General features: G+C 35.9%; 2 protein-coding genes across 3 annotated transcripts in view; one reads left to right on the forward strand and one right to left on the reverse strand.

Annotated features, from left to right (window-relative positions):
• Positions 1–475, reverse strand: part of LOC107089097 (nodal modulator 1-like) — a 46,465-nt gene extending 45,990 nt beyond the window's left edge. The window contains 1 exon segment of the mRNA XM_015381659.1: positions 318–475. Within this exon segment, the coding sequence (XP_015237145.1) occupies positions 318–333 (16 nt within the window). The 5' untranslated portion in view covers positions 334–475.
• A 4,777-nt stretch (positions 476–5,252) lies between these two features.
• tmc5 (transmembrane channel like 5) lies at positions 5,253–20,601 on the forward strand. 2 transcript variants are annotated; one of them, XM_015381653.1, is made up of 21 exons: positions 5,253–5,391; positions 5,764–5,907; positions 6,551–6,708; positions 7,148–7,225; positions 8,762–8,878; positions 9,005–9,107; positions 10,497–10,578; positions 10,671–10,931; positions 11,952–12,094; positions 12,198–12,342; positions 13,344–13,496; positions 13,780–13,946; positions 15,743–15,818; positions 15,897–15,994; positions 16,091–16,186; positions 16,291–16,366; positions 18,691–18,824; positions 18,922–19,098; positions 19,345–19,423; positions 19,525–19,617; positions 19,711–20,601. In XM_015381653.1, the coding sequence occupies exons 2-21, from the start codon at positions 5,837–5,839 to the stop codon at positions 20,287–20,289; spliced, it is 2,886 nt and encodes a 961-aa protein (XP_015237139.1). In that variant the 5' UTR covers positions 5,253–5,391; positions 5,764–5,836; the 3' UTR covers positions 20,290–20,601. The 2 variants fall into 2 exon arrangements, with proteins under 2 accessions (XP_015237139.1, XP_015237138.1); XM_015381652.1 differs by lacking the exon at positions 5,253–5,391 and having other exon boundaries at positions 5,661–5,907.
• The last annotated feature ends 225 nt before the right edge of the window (positions 20,602–20,826 follow it).

Consider the following 20,826-nt stretch of genomic DNA (forward strand, 5'->3'; position numbering starts at 1 on the left):
TATCTATTTACAATAATAAATCCTATACTTTTTGGATCTAAAAACCCTGAAACAGTCCCAATAACATGTCCGAAGAATTAGTCAGTCTGATTTTTGGTTCTCAAACAGCCCCAATACAAACATAAAACCAGAACTCTTATGTGGGCTTCGTTAAAAAGAAGCTATTTTTAATGAAAACGTTAAAGCTAAGAAGTTGTTAGCAACTGTTGATATTAGCTCGGGGTTATAGCCATTTTAGCCGACTAGCAACAAACGGAACAATGTTGACCCGCGAGCTCACAAAAGAAGCTAAAGTTCCCAAAAAACTCCGAAATTACCTGAGTTGTCCTCCATTGTTCCCAATTCCAAAAGAGGAGGTTTGATAAATGGACAAGATGCTAGCTAAATACTGAGCTTGCTGACCTGGTTTAGTAAACATGTAGGAAGAGAAGCTCTTCCCACAGATAACTTCCTGGATGCGGTCACAGCTCCCAGCTGGGCTCTTTGGAGCGATGTACTGGAAGTTAGACAGAAGTTTTTTTTACAACTTTTTTGTTTGTTTGTTTTTTTGTTTTTGTTTTGTTTTTCTAAATGGTAGCGCCTGTAAACTGAAATTAAACCCATATTAAAGCAGGGGCGGAGCTAGATGGGGGGCCGAGGGTGGCCATGGCCCCACTTAAGGGCCGGTTATACTCCTCCTGCAGCAGTGTGTCACAGTGAGCTTGACTCATATGTGTGAAGCATGTTGGTTAGCATTTTACTACATCGGTCGAATCTATAGGAGGAGTGTCTGATGTCGAGTCTGAAGTCATTAGAACGCGAGTAGGGACTTTGCCAAATACAACAAAAAATTGCCATCATAGCCAGCGGTCCTTCACACACGGCTATGCCGAGAGAGGGCCGCTGCGGTTAGACCTGGCTGCCGTGAGGTTCGGAGCTCCGCTGGTGCCGCAGTCCTCTCAAGTTTGGAACATTTTCTTTTAAATTACGCATTAAATCTGTGAATGGGCCATATGGTGATGCTTAAAAGTATAATGTTCTCGCCTCAAATTATCTTAAAACTAACTTTTATTGAACAACAGCAACAGAAAAGATAACATTTAACTTAGTACTCTGAGCTCTGTGAGTTAAGAAGATGGACCGCCAACCAATGAGCAGAAGTTGACTCTCTAGGACACACCCCTCCTCATTTGCATAATGAGACAGAAATGCATACAGAAATGTAAATATGACAGGCAGAAATGTAAAAAGTACAGACAGAAATAAACAGCGGCGAAGAAATAACTAAGGTAAAAAACAATGTAAAAACAATAACAAATGTAAAAACAATAAGGTGATAGCTTCAGTGGTATTGAGATAGGACCCCAGGTTTCATCTGCTAAATGTTTTTTTCAAAACAAATTGCTCTAATTTTCAAAGCTGAATTTATCAGTTTTTCTTGAGTTCTAATTCAGATTCTATAGAAAACGTAAATTAAGTCTAAAATTGTAAAATTATGAATGTATATTGACCTAATAAGAAATAGAATTTTATTTAAACCTAATTAAATCGAAATTTGACTTCATGCAGCTACCTTAAAATATTTGAATCCCTTGCCATGTTTTTTATTTCATGCTTTTCTGTGCCCCCATGAAAACATGCTGGTACATTTCGTCTAGAACCGCCACTGCCTGTGGTAACCCCTACCATTGTTTCCCTCTAATACAGATGGTGGCAGCAGTAATACTCTCAAGTGGAATATTCCAAACATTATTATTTTTCATATATGAACAATTACTTGACAACAAAAACACTGTGGATAATTATGCACATCAATATACCAACATTAAAGATGATAAATACAGAATTCAAGCAGAAATATATTTTGTGTTTTATGNCCGCCAAGCCAACCAATGAGCAGAAGTTGACTCTCTAGGACACACCCCCTCCTCATTTGCATAATGAGACAGAAAGGCATACAGAAATGTAAATATGACAGGCAGAAATGTAAAAAGGGCAGACAGAAATAAACAGTGGCGAAGAAATAACTAAGGTAAAAAAATACAAAGGAAGAATAAAACAGGCAAAAATATTATAATATGCACCTAAATAAATACTTAAAATATAAGTAATTAAAAAATAAAGTTAAAGATTATAAAGGACAAAGAAATAAATAAGGTAAATATTACAAATGCAAATAAATAAAGAAGCTATTTAAGAGTTATATACATTTGTGTCTCACTTTATAATTTAATTTCTACATACATTTATTTGTTTATTGTATTTTTGTTGGCAATTAATTGTATGCTTATATATTTATTGAGCATTTATTTATTTCTGTATTTATTTTTAAATATGGCAGAGTTGGTCCTCCACAGACGCAGACATTTGTGATTTATGCTCAGTATTCAAGCTCGGTCTGTGCTATACGCTGTGGGTCTAGATGCGGCCGAGGCGGTGAGGAAGTGGGGGCGAGTTTAGTTCGACAACGGAGGGACATGACGGCGAAAAATAGGGGGGATCCAAGTGGGAAAAGGGTCCCAGCGTTCTCGCGCACCTCGATCTACTAGCTGGTCAAATTCCACGAGTTGTTTTCCGCAATTTTGGTCATAAAAACAAAACAAGCCGACCTCCTGTCTGCGGCACTGTCTGCGGTCAGTTACAATTTGGGAGAGTTGCAGTGGAGTGTCTGCGGAGGGGCGGGGACGTCTTTTTGTTCACTGTGACACCTACACAGAGGACCTGGTTTCGAAGTATAAATCAGCCTTTAGCCGATCATTGGCCACCCCTGTGGCCATAGGCGGTTCTTGATAGGGGCCAACGTTCTCCAGTGTCCCTGTATCTCATGTCCTGGCCCCTGTTATGACCCCTGTACTGAAGGCATACTATTCAAAGAAATTCTAATGATGGTATATGCTGGATCAGACTTGGTTACTGATAGGTCCTTTGGGTCTATTTCATTTTTTTTCTTTAAAAATTCTGTTTTACTAATTATGTAAAAACAAAAAGGTGATAGCTTCAGTGGTATTGAGATAGGACCCCAGTTTTCATCTGCTAAATGTTTTTTTCAAAACAAATTGCTCTAATTTTCACAGCTGAATTTATCAGTTTTTCTTGAGTTCTAATTCAGATTCTATGTAAATTAAGTCAAAAATATGTAAAATTCCTAAATTATGAATGTATATTGACCTAATAAGAAATAGAATTTTAATTAAACCTAATTAAATTGATATTTGACTTTATGCAGCTACCTTAATATATTTGAATCCCTTGCCATGTTTTTTATTTCATGCTTTTCTGTGCCCCCATGAAAACACGCTGGTACATTTCGTCTAGAACCGCCACTGCCTGTGGCCACCCCTACCATTGTTTCCCTCTAATACAGATGGTGGCAGCAGTAATACTCTCAAGTGGAATATTCCAAACATTATAATTTTTCATATATTAACAATCACTTGTCAACAAAAACACTGTGGATAATTATGCACATCAATATACCAACATTAAAGATGATAAATACAGAATTCAAGCAGAAATATATTTTGTGTTTTATGGGGTAAAGAGAAAATGATATGTCTCTGCAAGTCATTTAGGAGTCTTCAGTGAAATCATAGATAAGTAACTACTTTAAGAAAAAACTTATACTAAATAATCAATTTAAGTACATATTAGTACTTGTGAATATCAATTTTATGCAGAAAGATTACTGATAAAAGTAAATAAGTAATGACAATGGAAAAGATGTGTGCGCAATTTTTTTCACTATAACTTTTATCTAGAAAGCACAGGTGTTTTAATATATTCGTCTATTGCTAGAAAAGGCTGTGGGAAAGAATAGTTTGTCTTTATCTAGAAAATATGGATGTTTTGCTTGTTAATATTCGTGTTGAAACAGTGTAGATTGATCCTGAGATTTTGGTGCCTATCTACTTTCGGCCACCCCTCTGTCTACATTGGTTATTGCCTGGCCACCCTTATGAAAATGTTCTGGCTACGCCTCTGCATTAAAGCCGTTAAAGAACATCTAGGCGTTGTTACTAAATTTAGTTTTTTTTCATTGGCAAGTTTGGTCCTTCATGTAGACCACAATGTTTTCATGATTGTATAATCAAGCAGCAACAAAAACGGGACATTAAACACGCCACATGACTGAGTTTTTTTAAAGAAAGTTTTTTTTTGTCAATCAACTAATTTAGCAGTTAAAAGAAATAAAAAAAATGTGTAAGCTAAAAAGAAAACACAATAAATTACCTCATTTATAGACTTCTACTAATTCTTGTACTTCTATCATCACATTCATTTTTACTTAGCTTAGGTATTACACATCAGTGGACTTTAGGTAGTCTACAAGTAAGTAACTACTTTATAACATAAAACATTTTTATTCTAGGTTATATACTTTTTAATCCTTGTTATCTTTTAATTCGAACACAGTTGGATGAGTTTTTTGACATTGTGCCACGTTGGGGGCAAACTAAAAGCTTATAAACTAAATTCCTTGTGTTTATGACATTTTTTTAAACCGGGGTTGTCAAAAGTTCAACGGTCAGCGCAAAATAGGTAACAGATTGTAACATATAAATGAGGGCAGATTTGTATTTTTATCTAATTAAGAAAGGTTGCTTCAATCAAAAAATATATTTTCAACTTGATTGCTGCAATACATATTTTTACACTGTTTTTGGAATATAAATATTCTTTTTTAAATGAACATTATTTCTAAATAAAATAAATATATTTCAAAATTATTATTAGTTCTACATTATTTTCCAATCGTTTAAGCTGGATGTATCACTTTCAGTGTTATTTCTTAGCTGAATGAAAAAAAAACAGTGCTAGGACTATAAATCATTTCAAGCTTAACTATGATTATGAAATAATGACTCATTAGTGAACCAGGTAGAAACAGCTTGAATGCCATTTTACTTTTATTTATTTATTTATTTGCAAAATTGTGTTGATGCCCCATTCAAATGATTTTCTGGACTTCTTCATTATGTTCTGTTCAACCCTACTCATCACAAGGACCATTAGATATTTTGGTATTAGGGCTCTATAAGGATTTAGGGTAGCTTTTTTTTTTTTTTTTTTTTTTCTTCTGTTGTAGATTTCAGTCACCAAGCAACAAGTATAAATCCCTTATCAAACAACTTTCAGCATGCTCCAAATAAGGAAACTAATTAAATGTTCGCAAACATGGTTTAATTATCTTACACATGAGGAAGTGTCACAGACTCATGTGCAGCACTCAGTGGACTTTCCCTTAACAGGTCAGTCAACACTTCCTGATAGACAGAGAGTATGTTATCTCTCTAACTCAGTGTCCTCCAGCTCAGCTCACAGATGTTCATCACATTCATCCTGCATGGACTGCAAGTGTACCAACTTCCTGTCAGAGACATTTTTCATACTGACTCCACTGGATCACTAAAGGTAAGAAGAGTTTTTCTTTTAAACATTATTTTCCCTTTTATGCTGTTAAACATAACATAATTTCTACAGTGCTACTCACCCAGTTGTATTGTTTGTTCCCCTGTGTGGCAGAAACCAATCCCCCTCAATGAATTAATGATGAACAGATGCGGATCAGAGCAGAGGATTAAATTACTCTTGATTCCCTCTGACAATATAGCTGTCACTCTACTTAAACCCACTCGGTTGAAACATGTGATGGTGTTTGTTTAGGTCAAAGCTGAATGAGGGCAACTTAATAAGGAGAGCTAAAAAACTTCAACAGATAAAAAAAATATGAGGCGCAAAATGTTTTGTTCATTTAATTTGAAATATTTCTGTCTTTTTTCTCAGGACAGTATCAAGTCTTGACTAAAAGACTCCCGTTTTGGAAGATTGGAAGGCTCTGCTTTTTGTGGATCTAGTGATGAATTACGGTCACGGCGGGGTTTTTAACCCAGCCTATCACGACAGTGAGACGCTGGAAATTGACAGAAGGTTTGTGTGATCAGCTGTTTTTTCCTATCTTCTTTTTGTGTAGAATAGCTGAAGGAAATTCTGAAGGAAATTTGACCATTAAAGAATACATCTTTCCATAATTTCCATTTTTAAGAAAAGGCGGATCATTGGGAATATCCTCAAGAAGGAAGTAGCTATGAATATAAAATTTGTGCAATTGCATTTTACAATTAAATGCTTACTTTCATGACATGAACTTAAAGTTTAACCTTTTAAGGTGCTGTTTTCCTAAAATTCAGAACCAATAAAAATACCGTCTCACCTCCTTTCATGTAGAACATGCAAAGGATGCTATTACAAATATATATATATATATATATATATATATATATAGATAGATAGATAGATAGATAGATAGATAGATAGATAGATAGATAGATTTCATAAATGCCTCTATTTCAGAGTTTTATGAAATCCTGTGCTTAAACATGCCCATAATTTTGCATAAAATACATCGAAATATTTTCAGCTAGAAATTTTCCTGTCAGCATTTTATCTTCAGAACATTTCCTGTACGAAACACCATGCTCATGCATAATCAGAATCATAAACATATCAAGCTTTATTGGAGCAATTCATTTCTTTTTTTTCTTTCAACGCAAAATGTCTTTATGGTAACTAGATTTTCCAGAAAACCACCGCATGCCAATCCTTATGCAGGAGATGACCCAAATGGTGCTGAATGGAGAGCACCCAGAGAAGGATGGGGTGGGAGAGAAAACATCCCTATGGGGCCCATGTCCACACACACAGGAAGTCCTTCATGGCAGCATGACCTCAGTAAGGGAAACTGAAGGATTAATTTAGACCTTGTTTTTTGCCTCTTTCACAACACCTTATTTAACCAATGAAAAGTTAGAATAACTGAAGAATCTGCTTGCTCTTATAAGTTACAGCTAAATTACTGTAGAAGTATGTTGCTTACAATTCTGTTTTGTTGTGCAGAACATGAAATATCTTGTTTATAAACCCACATGCAGCCACACAAATTCATTATGAAAAATATATTCACAACTTTTGTGGATATTGAGTTGTAGATACAGTACTAAAACTGAATACTACATTTGACATTTAATGTTAGAAAAATATATTTTTGGAAATTCAAGCTACTGCCATTGTTTGGTATTTTTAATTTGGGACTATTTGTTTGCTTGTTTCTGTGTTTATTTGTGACGTCGTTTTATTGATGTGTTCCTCTCTGCACCTTTGTATCATTCAGGTCACAGCACATTTCAGATTGATCAAGACCGTATGTACGATCGATTACCACCTGTTCGCCCTTATTCCTCAGCTGCAGGTAGTGCATTTTACCAATTTAACATCTACAATTTGCAATTTATTCATTTATCTTTGGTGGAATTATAGAAATCTATTTCTTTATGTCTTTTTGTGATTTGCTCGCTAGATAAACATTGATTTATGTTTGCCCGAAGTTTGTCTTAGATGATTAACTTACTTAGAAGAACACACTGGATAATCATTGACGAATAGTCACACACTATCAGCAAGTACAAGGAAGCAGGCAAAGAAATGAGAGCTCAAGGACTTTAAGTTTGATTGAAATACTCATAGTTGCCCTGGTATTGCTCCTTATCTTTTACACCTATTTAAAATGTGTGATAAGATGTTTTATGAGACCTCACATGTGGAGAAACAGCATTTTGTGAAGCCAAGTCCTGCTGTTTTCTGTGCTCAGCTTTTGCAACGTCACTGAGTACTCTTGCAGGTGATGGGACAGAGTACAGAGTAAGGAGAGGCTGGGAAATACAGTATACTGCCTGTAGTACGAGGATTCACTCGACTCGGTATGCTGGATAATTAAAAAATGAAGTTGATCAAATTAGGTTTCTTACACCAACTAATGCCGGACCATTATTTATCTAAAGAATTTTATCGTACAACCTAAAAACACAGCACAGATATGCTATAATATCATTATTCAAGCAAAAGATGACATGCTAGTAGATATTTGCCTTGGCATTCCGACTTACAAAAACCATGGAGGCCTACAATTAATATGCTTTTAAAAAGTATTTTAACTTTTAATGGATGTGTTTTTACACAGCTTTGATTTCCTTGAAGATGTCTGTGTCCACCCTTTTAGCATTTTAATCTTGTCTACATAATCTGGCTCATACTGTAGATTGTGTGCAGTTGATTGAACTACTATATCTGAATATGCAAGTTATTTTTGATAACTTGCAAGAACTTATTATTTTATTTGTATTTTTTTGTACCAATAATTCATGGTAGATTTCAGTTTTTGTTTTTTGTTTTTAAATTGGGGTTTTTGAACCCTCAAAAATCAATGATAGTTCCAGCCAGGTTCCCCCCGGAGAACAAAAGATGTTTTATAAATAATCATTTGGCTTGAAAAAGTAATGAATGTAGATGAAGTTAATTAAGTTAATAAATATTAAAGAATTAACTAATTCAAAAATATAAAATCATGCCTGGCCTGCTTGGTAACGTCAATAGTGTAGTGAGATATTTTGAACAGCTTTACTGTCATGGACTTTAATCAGAAAATAAAGATTATGGGGCATTATAGCTGACACGTAATTTTCTAAACAACTGTATTTATTGTTATGTCCTGTACAGCTGTTAGCGACAGTAATCATATTAGTCTGCGCCTTTCTCCAATAGGCATATTTAGAACACATGCAAAGAAAAAAAAAAGTTCAAAAAGACAAGCATTTGTTACTAGCAGAGCAGAAATGAAAGAAAGTATGAAGTGATGTATATTTAAGTGCTGTGAATGTGACGTTTTTTTAAGTGTGCGTTTTAGGTAAAGGAACATTTTGAAAGCATGCTTTTTCCCATGTTCATGTAGGCAATATGACAATGAGATGGAGAGGATTAACGATGAGACGAATGAGTGTGTTTCCTAATAGTGATCCGGCTCATGCAGCTTTCACAGAAGATGCCATCATGAGCGAGATGGAAAATGGTAAGGGCCCCTTTTCGGTGTTTTGTTACTGCGAGTGGAAAGTGTGACACCTGATCTGCATAAAAGGGGGGGTGGTTCTTGGAAAGCTAATGGCTTGTGCTTGTCTTGTTGTTTATTGTGTGACAGAGGAACAAGACCTTGTAAAGGAGCTTGTTGCTTTGTCAATAACGGAACAAATCAAGAAGATCCGTGAGCTACCAAGGAGCTTTGAAGAGAAGAAACATATTAGGTAGGTTGAGAGCAGCCCTGATGGAGTGAGGCCGATCCATTTGGTTAATCAGTAAACTTTTTTAGTAACCATAAAACGAAGCATTATGCAAATACTTGTTTAGTTGGAAATATTTCCATTGTGACAGGGCTTTAAAGAATGAGAAGGGCATTGTTAGAGTAGCACCCACATGGTATTAAGGTCTACTGATAAAACAGCCCTGAGCTGAGTTCACTTTTGTGTGAACTAAACCTCTGCAGCTGGGTCTTTAATTTCTTCCCATGAGAACACCAAGTCAACTCCATCCATCCATCCATCCATCCATCCATCCATCCATCCATCCATCCATCCATCCATCCATCCATCCATCCATCCATCCATCCATCCATTTTATTTATTAGATTCAGAAGGTCACTGGGTTCCTGGGTTTCTACGTTAAAATACCTAAAATATATCCCTTCATGGCCATCTTTACTTGTGTGGCCTCTGAAGAACATAGTTTTTTTTTTTAAAGAAACCCACCCAGTAAAAAAGGGTCCGGTCAACTTTTATGTGGAAGTTCAGCTTTTTTTTTTTTTTTTTTTTTTAAATATTCTGTCAACAACATAACATGATTTGCCGTCAATGTCCTCTAATCTATCCCTAAAGGGTCCTGTTTTGTTTTTTTTTGGGGGGGGGGCATAAAATATAATTTATTACATTACTGGGGTGCGTTGTCTCACTTACTGACTGAATTTCTTCTGTCCTGTGGCTGAGTGACTCAGACTAACAGGCTGGTTTCTGGTCCAGGATGTTTTTCTTTTTATGGAACTTCAGAGAAGTTCTTATATTGGTCTCTGGTTCTGTCAACAAGCTAACCATTTTAACATTGTATTACCTCATGAATGGGTTGTTTTTACATTGCATAGTAAATCAGCCATCCATCCATCCATTTTCTAACACGCTTACTCCCAAGTGGGGTTGCAAGGGGTGCTGGTGCCTATCTCCAGCTGTCAATGGGCGAGAGGTGGGGTACACCCTGGACAGGTCGCCAGTCCATCCCAGGGCGCAAAGTAGATCAACCTATAGCTGTTCTATTAACACAGAAGGCCCTTTAGGAGCGTGATGATAAGTTCTGATAACGGTCTAGCAAGAAAAGTTTGAAGTGACCTAGAAAAAAGTTAAATTAGGTCACTGGTGTAATTCCAATGGTAACCTGCAATATACTGACTATAACATTACCATCTTATATGATCAGGTTATTCCTTAACACCTGACCTATTTTTGACTGAGATATTTTACACAACTAAGGCAGCATCAGGAAGACATGTTTTCATACAGATTGAAACAAATTTTTACCGTTGTGCATTTTATCTGAGATTCAGAAATTAAAACGATTTTTGCTCTTATGTTATCAATGTATGTCTACAGGAGACAGGTAAGAGCACTGAAGTCTTCAGAACGGTCTCGCCAGTTCACCTGTTTGTCAAATTGCTCTAAAAATATGTCACTGGTGAGTATATCTCTCCATTTTCTTCAACTAATGTCCCAGTTATTTGATATATATACACTAACATGTATTATTTTTGCTTTCTTCTTTTCTAGTCGATGCGAAGATTTGGTTACAGTGTAAAATCAGCAAAGCAGACCCTGGAGCTTTGGCACAGCACCATGAAGGAGATTGGGGGCAAATTTGGCTCCAGTGTCCTCAACTATTTTGTGCTCCTGAAGTGGCTCCTCATGTTCAACATTTTCTCCTTCCTGATCAACTTTGGCTTCATTACCATCCCACTCCTTATCTATGACCATTCACCAAACACACCTGCAAACATGACCTTCAGAGGACTGGAGTTACTGACTGGAGCTGTAGGTGGATATATGCACTGATATTTGTTCAGAAATATTTTTTCAACAATCAAGAGAATTAGTTTGAAGATTGTGACACCATTAGGAATTCCCTCCTGCATGAGATATAATATTCTATATATTTGAAAAACAGCTTGTTTTGAAGCAAGATGAAACAGCTAGCACTGGCGATGCATGTTATTGTAGGTAGTGTCTGGTGCAAACCTTGATTATCAATACAGAAAAATACTTCAATATATTATTGGCTTACATTTTCTTATTAGTTGTCAGTCAAACAGGTCAGTATTCTGTCTGGAATTAACTAATCTTTAACAAATAACTACAGTTTATTTCTAAATAATAGACTGAATGCGTTATTCTTTTATCGATAACAAAAAACCCAACTTAAAGGTCTAATGGAGGATTTTTGTCAATTTTTGGTAAGACCTGCTCTCTGCACTTAAAAAAAATTAAACCTGTACCTGCTCCCGAGAGGGCACGCCTATTGAAAGCGTGCAAGAGCATGCACAAGCCCATTTCTCCTCGTGCACGCTCTGCCTTAAAGTAACTGCTTGCATCACTCAAGCAAGCTTACTTTCCAAAAGAAGATTTGCCTTTTTTCCACTATGTCAGACTCACAACCAGTAAGTGAAAAAGGTGGATGAGCATGTAGGACAGCCTTACGTAAATATATCACTAGAATGATTGACAATTAGGAGGGCCACTTATTTTGATGATCCACCTGGAAAAAGAACATCCTCCACTATACCTTCAGGGTAAACTGGCTTAAAATCAGCCTTTAATTTATTTGAAGCCAGAAAAACAGCAAGAACCAAATGTGGATGTAACTGAGAAAATAAACAATCTTTATTTTTGTGAGATTTAAAGAAAATAGAGCTATTTTTGTGTGCCAGCAAAAATACAGTACTCTATAAGATAATGTATGAGCTCTGTGAACTTACAGCTTTAGTTTGTCACTTAAAGCTTAATTAAACTAAAAAAAAAAAAATATGTTTTGTTAATATTTTCTGGTTTCTTCAGGGGTATTTCAACTATACTATCATGTACTACGGCAGCTACAGCAATGAAACAGTTGATGGCCTGGTGAATTACGACATGAAGCTGGCCTATTTCTTCACCATCTCAGTCTATATGGTGTTTTGTGGAATCGTGCTCATTTTCAGGTATGTTGTTTATGCTTTAGTCAGACATTTATCCTGAACTTTCTAGGACTTATTTGTGCTGTACAGCCTACACATTTTACAATATGGCTTCATCCTAATGCAGCATGGCAAGCTCATTTAAGAAAAACTATGCCATGGCAGACCCATCATCAAACAGTGCATGGCAGCTTTTACACAGCTGGGATTTTAGCATTACCAATGAGAATGCAGTAAACCAGCGTAAGAACAACATACGAATCCAGCTAAAGGTAACTCCTACCCTTCTTGATGTATTAGATTTTATCTGTCAAATTATTCGCCTCAGGAGCTGTATTCAATTTTCATAGACCATCAGACTTGTTTACATTTATAGCAACATCTGTTAGCATTAGTGTTTGAAATAGAGAACAGAGACATGCAGCTGCTATAGAATGATAGGGGTAATCCCCAGCTTGGTTACTTTAATTACGTACAGAACGATTACAGTATGTCACTCTATGGAAGACCACACAGTTAATTGTTTCTGGTTTTGCAGAAAACTCTAATGATAAAGAGCAACTCAGGCATCTTCCTCATGAAGATGAGATTACTGTAGGTGTATCTTTGCGTCTAGGAAGAACATGAAAGATAAAGGACTACTGGTGTAAAGTAGCTAATTGTAAAGATGTAAAGTAGCTTTTTTTTTTGTGCTAATTCTATCATATTTACATTTAAAAGTTAACAAATATTCAATGCCCCTTTTAAATAATAATACTATTTTTTTAGTTCCAGAGTGGTAAAAGTATCAAACACAAAATTTGTATTTTTGTGTGAATTGCAAGTAGAATACTTTCTTAATGGATTATATTGTGGGCCATCTCTCTAACTCGCATAGATATCTACACCTGCTCTGTGTTCACCTGTGTGGACAAAAATGTTCTCTGAGCTATTTATGAAAAGATACTTTGTCCGTCTTCGTGTAAACTAGGTCTAGGTCATATAAGTGAAATAATACAAGGGTGGGGTTAACTGGGGCACAGAGTTTCGAAGATATTATCACCTTTCTGCAAAGTCAACAGCTGCAGATCTCCTAATCTCATGCAGATTAAGCTCTATGTCACAATTAGGTTTATTTATATGTATATATATATAGCTATATATATAGATATATATAGCTATATATATATATGTAAATGCAGAACAGTAAATATTTGGGTTCTATAGTCATTTGAAGTCTAATATATTAAGGTGCGTAATCAGTGTAATATTTGTTATCTTGCTACTTCTCCAGGAGTCTTTAGCGGAAAAGGCACACATAGAGCAAAAAACGCTTCCTGAAAAACTACAGCAATATGGGATTTATCTTGGCTCCTGGCTTCTCTCAACGGGTTTAGCTGTTGCCTGTGGAGTTAGCATCTTCTACCTCTGCAAATATGAAGATAAGGTATGCAAAAGTCCTAGAATGATTCAATGCAATGTTTAGTCTTTTTTTAATGATAATCCCAGCACTCGTTGTCAAAATAACAAAGAAAAGTCCAAGAAATGGGACAGCCTGCACTGATTTTAAAGGCAATAGTTTAATGCTACAGCATCCTGCTCTTATCTGTCTGTCATAAACCTACTAGAGGTGGTGTTGTAAGTCTTTTACCAGAACAGTTCATTTGATTTACTTTCGTAGATAAGGTTTTATTATTGAGGACTAAATTGTTCCTCTTTTATCACTACAGCAGACGGTAGACACTGAAAGGTGGTCTCTACAACAGGAAGCTGAGACCCTCCTGGTTCCCTTTGTGGTGTCTTTGATGAATATGGTTGTTCCACTCCTATTCTCCCTCTTCAACAAGTTTGAACACTACTCCAGCCAGAGCAAACAGATCTATGCCTTGTTATTCAGGTGAAGTAATTTTAGGGTGCTAAGAGTATCTATGCTAATATTGTGAACATTCTAAAGGTTTTGTATTGTTTTTCTATGTCTATTTCTTTTTTTTAAAATACATTTAAAATTTTGATTTGAGTAACACCGTTCTTTATTGTCTCAGAGCTTAGAATCGTGCAAAATCTGATTGTAGCAAGCAGCTTTGTCTTATCTAAGTTGTAAAGTCACAGAGGTAATAGGCTCTATAAACAGCCATTTGGTAGGCTCAAAACAAGGTGCTGCCTCTTAAAATACACATCTTCTGCCATTTTAAACTACGCCACACAAAGGGTTCATTCAATGTGTATACTTCTGTTTATTTTACTTTTACGTAAATAACTATTTGCATTTAATCTTTAAAAAAATTCATTGAAGACTGATTTTTTTCATGGACCCTCAGTAGCACTCTATATGAAACGTATTTTTGTTCTTTAGTGGCATCAAACTGGGGATTGGATTTGTCCTTTTTTGCAAAAAACAAATAAAATTTGTGGGACTGCCCATAGAAGCCATCTTTTTTTTTTTTTTTTTACTTTTTACACTTCACTGCCCATAGCATTAGCCTTTGTTCAGTTTATGTCAAAGCATCTAGACTCTTTGCTTGTCATGTCTTTTTTTTTTTTTTTTTTTTTTTTTTTTTTTTTTTACATCATTTTTTAACCATTTATGTGCCGGTCTGTGGGACATTAGACTTTGTGCAGCAGTCTATCAGTGTTCTGCAGATGTATCTAAACTGCTCTGTCATTTGTTTCTGGATTTCTTCTTTAGTAGGTGGTTTTGGGTAGTATTTATCTCATATAGTGCTGCAGTAGACAGCAGACAAACTCAAAGGATCTGACAGAAACATTGCAGTTAATAGACCTTGACTTTGTGAAAGTCTTTTTTTGAGAGAGGCCCTGATCTGAAATCTGCAAATGGGAATAGGCAATATGAAAGTCCAGGAGAGGCACATCTTGGTCTCTAAGGACCTATAGAATTGAGATTACACAAATGCTGAACCCCACTACCTGATTCATCATTGCAATATCTGCTTTAGAAGTGTTTCTTTTTTGTGCTCTGCCCTCTTTGGCTTACAAATCTGTCTGTTTTGCTTTACAATCACTATTATCTATTATATGGCCTGTTCTGGATCTTTAAACTTAAAATCAGGCAGAAAATAATCAGTGCCAGTGTTGAACACCTTTGTCAGTTAATGGTGTTTTCCACAATGGTGTCAATTACAACACAGAGCTGGAATACAAAGGAGAACAGGACAAATACAGCTGCCTTTAGAGATAATTCTACACAAATTTCCACAGCATCTTTTATACTCCAACTAAAGAGGCACAGTGATCTTTTTATGAGACTTTTTTTTTAGGTTTTGCATTGTCCATGAAGCAGTAGCATTAACAAAAAGACAATGGGGATCAGAATAGTGTGGGAGATGGTCTTATTAATGTTATAATGAGATGAGCGAACCTAAAGGACAAAGGTAATCAGAAGGGTGCCTAAGGTGGGAAATCAACAGATGTTCACATCAAAACATGAACTGATCTTTCTGTTTATATTATAAATCTGGGTCTACAAAAAGAGATATAACTTCAGGCTAACATGAAGGTAGCAAAACAGAGAAATCGGCAGTGTAGTTTAGAAATGTGCTTTTTAGTTACAACAAACAGCAGGGAACTGGTGTCATATTTCCTTGATAAGATCAAGATCATTTGTTTAAATGTTGTACTGTTCATTTAACTACATCAAATATTAGTCCATCATATCTTTTTTATTTTCCATCACAGAAATGTCTTACTGAGGATTTCCATTTTGGGAGTTTTGTGTTACCACTGGATGAATGTGGTTCCTCTGAAATTTACAGTATGTATACATGTACGTTCCATTATGTTTTTACACATTGTTGGAGGTTTATTCTTTGAAAAACATTTTTTATCTCAGTGCTGGGAGCCAATGGTCGGACAAGCTTTGTACCGTTTGGTCATCGTTGATTTCATTTTTCTGATGTTGGGATCCTTCTTTGGAGAGTTTCTCAGCAAGTGAGTACCAATGCTTTTTTACATCTATGCTGCAGTCCCTGAACTACAGGGCGTTATTGTTGAAGAATGACTTCACTTCCCATTTCTTTGTGACAGTGTTATTGGGACCAAAATACAACCGCGACTGGGTGTACCAGAGTTTGACGTAGCCAGAAATATTTTGGAGATCATATACGCCCAGACTTTAGCCTGGTAAATACAATACATTCAGCAGCATTTTATTTGTTACAGTAGGTTTATTTTCTTATATTCTTAGGAGGAAGTAATGTAAAGGTTAACACTTTTTCTCTTGCTAGGATTGGAATCTACTTCTCTCCTCTGCTACCTGTCATCCAGATTCTGAAATTCTTCATCTTGTTTTTCATTAAAAAGGTAAATGTTGATTTAGGGATTTGTGAGCCTGCTTTATATCCTGAACACACACCTACACTGAACTGACAGAAACACTATTAGGACTGCCCTATTCAACCTTTAGCGTCTCATGTTACTCATTGTTCACATTCCAGTGATTAATTTAAATCCTTTCATCACTTTGATAAAGACATATTGGTGTTTTGTGCTTTGGTTTTTCAATTATGAGGATAATCATTCATGGTCTTTGTTGAACAATTCACTGTGGTTCTTTTGACAAATGTTCAATATACAAACTGAATTATCTCTAAAGTCAGGATTTCAAATTATCATGTTGGGTGGAGGTTTGAAGGATCCAAATGCAGAGCCAGAGGCAAAAATAACAAAACATAGAAAACCAAAAACTAGAAGGGTTCAGGGAAAACACACATTAGGATCAAGAAACGACAAGGCACCAGCAAGAAGAGGACGTGTATATATGGAAGTCAGAAACAAGGAGTGGACTAATTAGTTAATGAGGAATAGGTGTGGACAGAAGTATCTAGAAGGGAACTAGGAGAAGGAGCCTGACACAAGAGGGTAACAGAGGGTAAACAAGAAATACATTAGAACTCAAATACAATCAAAACAACTAGAATAACACAAAATGGAAATATAACCAATGAAAAAAAGTTTTCATGACACAAACTTATAACTTTGAAAAGAACATGCAATATTTGGGCTTAACCGGCTTCTTTAATGAGATGTGGCTAACTAAGTATGCAGCAGAGGCTGTCCTGTATATTCATGCAAAGGATAACAAGCTGCATAAGATACACAGCTGTGATGTATAATCTTAGAAATTAAATTACCGTTCTCATTTACTTTTTGTAAAACCTAAACCTTAAAGTATATACTTCTCAACAAAAGCAAATATATGTTAAACACAAAGAAATCCTTATACACAAAGAAATGTATCTCATAGAAAAGATGAAAACAGTTTAGAAAAAGGATCTAATCTATTTTTGTAATTGTGTATTGAATATCTAGATTGCAATTATAACCAACTTTGAATGGAATAAGGATTTAGTTTATTGTCCAAAGGCCGGGAAATCCAGCTGTGTCAGCTGTTTCATGTAATGAAGTTAAAAAAAAAGGCATATTGAAGCAGCAGGTTCACACTGTACCCAAAAATGATAAAAATAGTAGCAGGACTTAAGAGATTATACAAATCTGAATCAAAAACAGGAATTAAAAACTAGAATAGACTTTAAACTAAAGAAAAAACCCACATAAAAAATTATAATAATAACTTGGCTGCTACTGAAAGGGCATAAGATTACATTAAATGAAGAGTGCAACATGTAAAGCAACTGGAAACCCCTAAAAATATGCATCTCCGGCTGTACTTGGAAAAAAAGCTGCCGACCATTTAAAGATGAAAGGGAAAATCAGTGCAAAAAGCAGTATGGATAAAATAATGTAAAGGAGCTCCTACTTCTTACTTGTTTTTGTAATATATCACATATGCCTACTTTAAAGCTAGAAACATGAATAGAAAAGTATTTAAAATCTGTTTAATGCTAGACATTTTATAGTCTTTTATACATTATATACGTAAGTTTTGTTATATCTGCATGGTTTTAACTATCACTTGTATTTGCTCGCCACCAACCTGCCAATAGGTCTAAATATGGAAATTAGACACCTAGCTGTTATCTCACATTGTGACCTGCTAGTCTTTATTAATATGTGTTTTTTGTTTTGTATCAGCATATGCGCTACCAATTAAGGGTTTGGACTCACCTTTGTCATTTTTTAAGGCTTTCCTTTATTTCTGTTACTTTCTAAAATCTAATTACACTGGAAATGACAAAACGATGCAGCTAAATTACAATTGCAATCATTTAGCAAATAAAGAAATACCAAAAATAACTCAAAACATCTTTTATATTTCAGATTATTCAATATGCATCACACTTACATTGTTTTAATAATCAATGTGGCTAAACTTATATAATCCTTTAAAATACAACACAACTCAACGTGTCCACTGCATTTTGCACCATATTTATTTTGCACTGCAATAAACCTTTTCATATTTATGCCCTTTTGCACTATTATATACCATTATTTATAATGGTAATGTTAATTTCACTGATGTCAGCTGTATGCAGCGATATTTCGTTAAACAACAATAAAGTTTGTCTAAGTCTAAACTAAATAAGGTAGTCGCTTAGAATGCATTTCCAGCAGTCTTAAAGGAGTTCCCAGAGTTAGTAGGGGTCATTAGGGGCACGTAAACAAACTTATACTGCTAGCCTACATTTCTACCTGTATACTGAAATTTTCCACTCCTCCTTCAGGTCAGTTTGACCCAGAACTGCCAGCCTCCACGGCGATCAGGCAGAGCAGCTCAAATGAAAACCATTATCATCTTTCTCCTCTTCTTCCCTTTCTTCATGGGTGCCCTGTCAATTGTTGCGTACACTTCCTGGAGGTAAATAAACATAATTTTACAGCTTGAAGGTAGCTCATTTATTTGATAACTTTGTCTCGTAATGAATATGATATGCTATTTCTAATCCAATCCTCAGTCTGACTCCCTCGGAGGGGTGCGGCCCTTTTCGGGGACTCAACAGAACGTTTGGTGTGATTGAAGGGTGGATAGATGATGTAGACAAAAACTTTCCTGGCTCTAAGTGGGCTGTATGGATCTATGACAATGTCATCAAGAGTGAACTGTTCTTCTTTCTTATCACACTCATTATCCTGTAAGTATTCATAACAGATGTGTTTGCTGCAATTAGTTTGAGTCTTTTAAAACATTTTTTTGACAGATAGAAGTTATGCATTTCTCTTTGTTGGTCTGTCACATCAGCCTAAGTGAGAAGTTGTGACAGAATGTGGAGACTTTTGGAGGGTATGAATGTTGCTGCAAGCGAGTCTGAACTGAATGAAGACTGTGCTGCACATTCATTTTGGCTGGTCATAGTGTAAATCTTGTTTCTGCTCTCCAGTGTCATCATATACATCTTCTGGCAGCTCGCTGAGGGCCGCAAGGAGCTCATCATTCTTCTCAGAGAGCAGATTGTTAACGTAGGCTCAAATTGTTTGTTATTGCATTTTATTTGGTTCATTTTTCAGAATTATTTATAGTGTTTATTTTGTTTTCCACTAATGTTATTTTTTCATATTAGGAGGGGCAAGACAAGTCCTTCCTGTTAGACAGGCTTCAAAACCTGCAGAGATCTGGTCCTAAAGTGAATAACCAACCGAAAAAACAGAAAACTGTGAGTTTTACAGATGTTCCAATTCTAAATGTATCGGTTTACACATTTGTTTTTTGATACTTTATTTAATATGTTTGTTTTTTTTTGTTTCAGCGGAACAAACCAGGTTCAGCTTTCTCTGGAAGTCCGTCCAACTCAAACGCAGTGGTTCAGGTTCTACTTGCTCGCCAGCAGGTGGAAGAACAGGAAAGACGCAGTGTCAGGGGGTCGTCAGTTCCATTAGACATATCTACCACTGATGCTATGACACAAGCCATTCTGGCACGTCAGAAAGCCGAAAGGGAGGATGAAAATGTTTATAACATCGCTGACGAAAACCCTCCTTCCCTCAATGCAGTTGCACAGAGCTTGGGAGCCAGACAGAGGGCCGAAGAGAACGACCAATACTGGAGCACGACTAACTTTAATCAAAGTAACCCAGTTAATAGACTCAGTATGCGAGCAGGGCAAAGAGCTGAAGGGGGCAGGGGAGAGGATTCATATGATGGTCCATCCTCAGCATCAAATGTAATGGCACAAGTCATGCAAGCCAGGCAGAGAGTAGAGGAAGAGGAAAGGAATCAGTGGACCCGTGCCCCTGGGCAAAACCCCGCTCCTTCTGGCTCCAGCGCTCTCATCCAGGCCATGTTGGCCCGGCAGCAGGTGCAGGACGAATATGATGATGGTTACTGAACAAGAGCCTCAGACTCTATCCTCAACACAATGTTGGAATATATTTTTGTGGTAAAATCAAATATAGTGTTATATATCTAACCGAAATTTAAAAATTTGATACTAGAAAAAGTCTAGAGTTGCACGTTCACCTTTTCATTTAAGCATTTTCTATTAGTATATGTTAAGTGTGTCTTTCATGCATGTAAGGTGTTATAGAAATGATTTGTAGGGTTTATCATGTGCCATGTTAAGTGCATTTCTTGTAAAACAATCTTAAATCACTATAACGGCTGCACAAATGTTAGCAATCTAGAACTGTTACCTCAGAAGCAAACCCTGTTTCACATCAACATGTTAACACTTTTTCTATGTGTTTAACTTGATTATCACCTCTGAACAGTTCAGCATTTCATTTAATACAAATATAGGTTAGACCTGTGTGATAATGTTTTAAAGGAAATTTTCAATTATATTGAATAGCACACCTTACTATTTTTTTCATTTCTTATATATTTATAAAATTAACTGATGTATATTTTGGGAAAAAAATAAATA

The sequence above is a fragment of the Cyprinodon variegatus genome, unplaced genomic scaffold (genome assembly GCF_000732505.1).
Source record: "Cyprinodon variegatus isolate N-32 unplaced genomic scaffold, C_variegatus-1.0 Scaffold238, whole genome shotgun sequence".
NCBI lineage: Eukaryota > Metazoa > Chordata > Actinopteri > Cyprinodontiformes > Cyprinodontidae > Cyprinodon > Cyprinodon variegatus.